The sequence below is a fragment of the Dreissena polymorpha genome, chromosome 4 (genome assembly GCF_020536995.1).
Source record: "Dreissena polymorpha isolate Duluth1 chromosome 4, UMN_Dpol_1.0, whole genome shotgun sequence".
NCBI lineage: Eukaryota > Metazoa > Mollusca > Bivalvia > Myida > Dreissenidae > Dreissena > Dreissena polymorpha.
The window spans coordinates 11,116,006-11,122,900 of record NC_068358.1 but is presented as its reverse complement, the minus strand read 5'-3'; the positions used below and the strand labels follow the sequence as shown (position 1 = coordinate 11,122,900).

Genomic DNA, 6,895 nt, shown 5'->3' with positions numbered 1-6,895 from the left:
ACGAAAGAAGATTGATCAATATATATATATGTATATATATATATATATATAATATATACAATTCACTACGCATGCACAATTTGCATTCCTGGGTTTACCACGTGATGATGATCAATCTACGTGCGTTATTTATAGTTAACTGGTAGTTACCTGGTACACATACCCAGTAAAATTTTAACCGAATAACTGCTAATATGAAAACTTAACAACTTTTTTTCAAGTAATGTAATATACCAGTCGTGATGTTTTTTTATCAATATAAACTAATAATTGTAAAAAATACGGTATTTGAAACTTCTTTTTTTCGTCAATCTGGTTGACGGTCCCTTTAAACCCCCTTTTTACAGAGCACGGTCCAAATAAGTCTTTTGCGAAACCTTGTGGACGCTATTGTTCAGAACAATTAAGTTCTTTGGGGTTTCAGCTGAACATCTCAGGGCATTTTGCCTTTTTGGTCTAATAAAATGAATATAAAAGAACTTCTCTTCATGTATTCTTGTACCTGGACTTATTTATGAGGCCCTCACCTGATATGTTGTGTCTGCAGCATGGTGGTGAAGCCTACTGCTCTGATAGAGAAGATCTTCCGGTACGTGTCTCGCTACGTTCAGGGGGTGGAGGTCAACAGACACCACGGTCAGGAGCTGGACCTCATGCTGCCCCTCAACCAGGTCTCACACTTCTCAGGTGGGACCTTAACTGTTTCCCTCTCAGATATGCATTTTTATGCATGTGAAGTTCTTTATCAAATTAAATGAAAAAAATTCTTTCTAGGTTTAAGATATAAGGCTTCATTTTCAAATCTAAGATACTGTTGAGCAGCAAACAGCATAAAACCTGAACAAACTGCAAGATGTGCTCCACATGCTGTTCTGCTTTTGTGCTGGTTGCCTATAGCCATTTTCACTTTGCAGGTTGGCACATAATAATTATTACCCTTATTTTATTATATTGTGTACTTGGGTGAAAATATACATTCTTTTACGTTTTGACAAAGGTGGCAATATCTGTTGTCTGTTTTGTCCATGTTGTGCTACAGCATCAATTAACAAGTGAGCAATTCACAGAATTCTCTTTTAATTGCCTTTCTGACAAACTGCTAATACTTTCTTTTTCAGCAACAGACAATTTAAACAATATGAGATTTTGCAAACCTTTATATGATTTATCAGTAGTTTTGGTCTCCCAAGTTGGCAGGTGGGCTCCTAATATGTTATCATTTATATGGTTTACCATTTTGCAATTCTGCCTGTATTACTGGTTATCAGTTTGATTCTAGTAATTTAAGTCTGCAAGGTTCCAGGTTGGCCTATACTACTGGTAATAAGTGATGCGAGATTTTCAAGTTTGCAATTCGGCCACGTAGACTCCTAATGAAATTTGATCAGTGCTTTGGTCTCCCAGGTGTTCTCTAAATATAGGTAATCAATTTTATCAGTGATTTTGGTATCCAAAATTGCAGGTGGGCCCTTCATACATGTAATCTGTTGGATGGATGATTTAATCAGTTATTATGTTCACCATGTTTGGTGGTTGAAGATGTTTGGTCTGTAGTAGGCATGCGAACAAATACTGAAATGATATTCAAAATTGTGTTTTTCGTTATTTATATATATTCCAAGAATTGCTGTTTCATATATCCAGAATTATAAATGTGAGGAACAAAGTACAGTTAGTGATGGCCATAAATGCCCCAGATATCCTCTCGTATGCCAATTAGCATCTGTTTGATTGATAGCAGCTGTTACCCAAACAATGACTGATACATTAAGTTTTCTGCACTACTTTTCGGAAAATAAGGCATATTTATATAAGAATTTCGGATTTAGATATTCAGCTGAATATTCGTTCCCATTTTTAGAGTTTACATATATGCATGCTTTAAGAATCTTTTGTGTGTCATAAATGCGTCAGTTAAAAATCATCCATAATGCTGCCTGCAAAGATTTGACAGTTAAATGGATATATGAACACACTCAATACACCCATATCACCTGACCACAGTGTTTATTGACAAACATTCAGGTCTCATGCTTCATGGATTGTCATTATAGGACGTTTATGTTAAATCCGTAAATGAGGAGTTCAGACCTGCTTCCATGTTATTCAGACCTGTTTTCTGGCCTGGAGCATGTGACTGGTGAAGAGGGAGACAAGCTTGACGAAGACATTGGTATCCTTAGCTACGGCATCGCCATGACAACCCTGGAGGAGGTCTTCTTAGAACTAGGTATGTACTCACACTGCAGGTTTTCTACTGGTCCCTTTTTTATGCCCCAGGTATAAGGGCATATAGAAATTGCACTGTATGTTTGTCCAGCATTTCGTTTCCAGAGATTTTTTATGGAAATGCTTGCAGATATTGACCTGATTTTGTGTGTTTGCGTCATCTTACATGACTTACAGATAAAGTTTTGTTTCTGTTTATTGATTTTTGGAGAAGATACTGTTTTTGGATTTATGGGAGTTTACTCTAGAATAATAGTTTTTTAGACTTTTTAGCTCACCTGTCACGAAGTGACATGGTGAGCTTATGTGACCGTGTGATGTCCAGCGTCCATTGTATGTGCGTGCCTCCGTCTGTCAACTATTTGTTTGTGTAGACAGTAGAGGTCACAGTTTTCATCTAATCTTTATGAAATTTTGTCAGAATGTTTATCTTGATGAAATCTGGGTCGGCATTGTATTTGGGCCATCTGGGGTCAAAAACTAGGTTACTAGGTAAAAAAAGTAGGTCACATAATAGAAAAACCTTGTGTAGACAATACAGGTCACAGTTTTCATCCAAACTTAATGAAATTAGGTCAGAATGTTTATCTTGATGAAATCTGGGTTGGGATTGAATTTGGGTCATCTGGGGTCAAAAACAAGGTCACTAGGTCAAATTATTGAAAAATCCTCAACAATTTGTTTGTGTAGACAGTAGAGGTCAAAGTTTTCATCCAATGTTGATGAAATTTGGTCAGAATGATTATCTTGATGAAATCTGGGTTTGGATTGTATTTGGGTCATCTGGGGTCAAATACTAGGTCACTAGGTAAAAACTAGGTTAAATAATAGAAAAACCTTGTGTAGACAATAGAGGTCGCAGTTTTCATCCATTTTTTATGAAATTTTGTCAGAATGTTTATCTTGATAAAATCTGGCTTGGGAATGTATTTGGGTCATCTGGGGTGAAAAACTAGGTCACTAGGTCAAAAACTAGGTCAAATAATAGAAAAAACCTTGTGTAGACAATAGAGGTCGCAGTTTTTATCCAATCTTTATGAAATTTGGTCAGAATGTTTATCTTGATGAAGTCTGGGTTGGGATTGTATTTGGGTCATCTGAGGTAAAAAACTAGGTCACTAGGTATAATAATAGAAAAACCGTCAACAATTTGTTTGTGTAGACAGTAGAGGTCACAGTTTTCATCCAATCTTTATGAAATTTGGTCAGAATGTTTATCTTGATGAAATCTGGGTTGGGATTGTATTTGGGTCATCTGGGGTCAAAAATTAGGTCACTAGGTCAAAAACTAGGTCACTAGGTGAAATAATAAAAAAAACCTGTAAAGACAATAGAGGTCGCAGTTTTCATCCAATCTTTATGAAATTGGGTCAGAATGTTTATCTTGATGAAATCTGGGTTGGGATTGTATTTGGGTCAAAAACTAGGTCACTAGGTCAAATAATAGAACATCCTTGTGTAGACAATGGAGGTCAAAGTTTTCACCCAATCTTCATGAAATTTGGTCAGAATGTTTGTCTTGATAAAATCTGGTTTGGGAATTTATGTGGGTCATCTGGGGTCAAAAACTAGGTCACTAGGTAAAAACTAGGTCACAAGGTAAAAAACTAGGTCACTAGGTCAAGTAATAGAAAAACCTTGTATAGACAAAGAGGTCACAGTTTTCATCCAATCTTTATGAAATTTGGTCAGAATGTTTATCTTGATGACATCTGGGTTGGGATTGTATTTGGGTCATCTGGGGTCAAACACTAGGTCACTAGGTCAAATAATAGAAAAACCTTCTGTAGACAATAGAGGTCAAATTTTCATCCAATCTTTATAAAATTTGATCAGAATGTTTATCTTGATGAAATCTGGTTTGGGATTGTATTTGGGTCACCTGGGGTTAAAAACTTGGACACTTGGTCAAATAATAGAAAAACCTTGTGTAGCCAATAGAGGTCACAGTTTTCATCTAATCTTTATGAAATTTGGTCAGAATGTTTATCTTGATGAAATCTGGGTTGGGATTGTATTTGGTTAGTCAGGTGAGCGATGTAGGGCCATCATGGCCCTCTTGTTTTTAAATACCTGCTGTGTGATTTCAAAGTGATGTAGGGGAAATTAAGTTAAACAAACGCAGTTCTTGTTTCCTACTGTTTTCTATTTTTAAAAAAGAGCCCTGCTATTGTTTATTATTTTCAAAAACTTTTGTCACTGAAAGTAAACTTTTGTAGAAAAGGAGCATGACAATGTAAGTCTTGAAGACCTTGGGAAAGGGAAAAGATTGGCAAAGATAGTGGAAATGGAAAACTTGGCTGAAAAAAGGATTGCAGAGATTCCCGAGATGAATGGCCGAGCAACCGAGGACGGTAACGTCACTATTGAGAATTTAGATGACGCTCATGCAGCTGAGGTTGACAACATTGAAAGGCCACCTGAGGTTGAGGGCCTGTTGCCAACGGAGACATGTGTTGCCGTGGAAGAAGCGAACTTCAAGTCACAAGCTGAACATCCAGATGTTGGCGTCTTATTGAAGGGTAATATTTATATTGGTTATATGCGTGTTTTCATTTAAGTGTTAATTGTATACAAGTTAATTTTTTAAAAAGTTGTATTAATTAGTCCTATGTTATTTGCAAACAGTCAAAATATTTAGAGCAAGCATGCAATTTAGGTGTATTGTCCAGTGTAAAACTCATGGTTACTGATATGTCTATCAAAAACTAACTTACGTATGAAGAAATTTCTCTTTGCCACTAAGAGTAAACAATGACTTGAGAGAGCTACTGTGTACACTTGTTATACCCCACAAACAAAGTTTAGGGGGTTATATAGGAGTGAGCTTGTCTGTCCGTCGGTCAGTGTATTGGTCTGTCGGTCCGTATTAAGTGTCTGCTCTCTAATTCAAGTTGTTTTCATCCGATCTTCACCAAAATTTGTCAGATGTTGTATCTAGATAATGTCTAGGTCAAGTTCAAATATGGGTCATGCCGGTTTAAAAACTAGGTCACGGGGTCACTTTATGCGATTTAAACATTCAGCATGGTTTCCGCTCTCTAATTATCCCTCGCCATAGGCGGAGGGATATTGCTTTGGCGTTGTCCGTTCTTCCGTCCGTCCGGCACTTTTGTATCAGGAGCCATATCTTGGAACTGCTTAAACGGATTTCATTGAAACTTGGTATGAGTATATAAATGGATAAGAGGATGATGCACGCCAAATGGCATTGTACACCATCGGATAATAACGGAGTTATGTCCCTTTGTATCTTGAAAAAATGCTTTGTTTGTGTCCAGAAGTATAATGGCGGGGTATATCAATTCATCGAATTTGCTTGTTTAAGTAGTTTTCATCCGAGCTTCACCACACTTGGTCAGAAGTTGTATCTAGATGATATGTAGGTAAAGTTTGAACATGGGCCATGCCGGGTCAAAAACTAGGTCACGGGGTCACTTAGTGCGTTTTAAACATTGAGCATGGTGTCCGCTGTTCTATGTGAAGACAACATGCAAATTATTCTGTGTCAGTGCGGCATGTGGGGGTATTCGTCATGTCTGTGAAAAAGCTCTAGTTGTTTATGATATGATAAGCTAAACTGACTAGCTTTAATATCACATGTTTAAGAGTAACTTGTACCTTAAGGTTCAATATTACCTTGTCCAGTGCGTTCAACTTTAACTTGTTCCGGTCAAAAAGATACTTTTCCAAACCATAAAATGTAACTATTTAAGTTTTAAGTAATTGCACTACTTATGTCACTTGTAAACAAAGCATCCCTAGAAGAGTTTATGCGTATGTTTATAGCTCACCTGAGAACAACGTGCGTGCGTGTGTCTCAAAACTTTAACCAAAACTTTAACCTTGGTCATAACTTTTGCAATATTGATGATAGCAACTTGATATTTGGCATGCATATGTTTCTCTTGGAGCTATTTTGAGTCATGAAAGGTCAAGGTCATCCTTCAAGGTCAAAGGTATTTTTTTATATTCAAAGCGGCGCATTAGGGGACATTGTGTTTCTGACAAACACATCTCTTGTTTGTGGATTTTTTTTAGACTGGCTAGCCCACGAATTCATTGTTAGATGTATGTTTATGTCTGAAGTCTAACATCCAAAATATATCAATCTCCAAAAAGTCGCCTAGTCACGTGGGATGAGATGTCGGTAAAGAGCTAGCTCACTTGATTAACATTTTAACAAATTTGAAAATGCACTGTATGGATTTTTAACCAATTATGTTGCTTGTTTATTACAAAACAGAAGACCTTGACAATTTTTAATTGTCCCGTCTGACTAGCAGATTCTCTTTTTTTGGTCTGGACCTTTACTTTTGTTACCTGGACAATCTGAAAAACGTTTTATGTAGTGCCCTGTTACTTAATGTTTATTGAAAAGCATAATATTAAACATTTTCAGGATCAGCCCTAGCTGTCCAGCGTTTCATGGCATTGTTTAAGGTGAAGTTTCTACGGAACAGCCGCAACAAGCAGCTGCTGTTCTATCAGCTGGTCTTACCCATCATCCTGGTGGTCATTGGGGTGATGGTGAGCAACAAGTCCCATGTTATTCCCGATGTGAGTTGAGAAGTATCTAGTACTAGGATGGCCATGATAATTGTCTAAGGATTCATTTAATAACAAATTTCATGATGTGCATTTATGTTTAATAAAACATGTGTAT

At 36.9% G+C, this 6,895-nt stretch overlaps 1 protein-coding gene across 9 annotated transcripts in view; it reads left to right on the top strand.

The window, feature by feature from the left end:
• LOC127876064 (cholesterol transporter ABCA5-like) overlaps window positions 1-6,895 on the top strand; it is a 106,379-nt gene that overhangs the window by 48,044 nt on the left and 51,440 nt on the right. For all 9 annotated transcript variants that reach the window (XM_052420921.1, XM_052420923.1, XM_052420925.1 and 6 more), the window contains exons 14-17: window positions 548-687; window positions 2,111-2,230; window positions 4,449-4,751; window positions 6,632-6,789. In XM_052420921.1, the coding sequence (XP_052276881.1) occupies window positions 548-687; window positions 2,111-2,230; window positions 4,449-4,751; window positions 6,632-6,789 (721 nt within the window). The remainder of the gene's footprint in view (window positions 1-547; window positions 688-2,110; window positions 2,231-4,448; window positions 4,752-6,631; window positions 6,790-6,895) is intronic.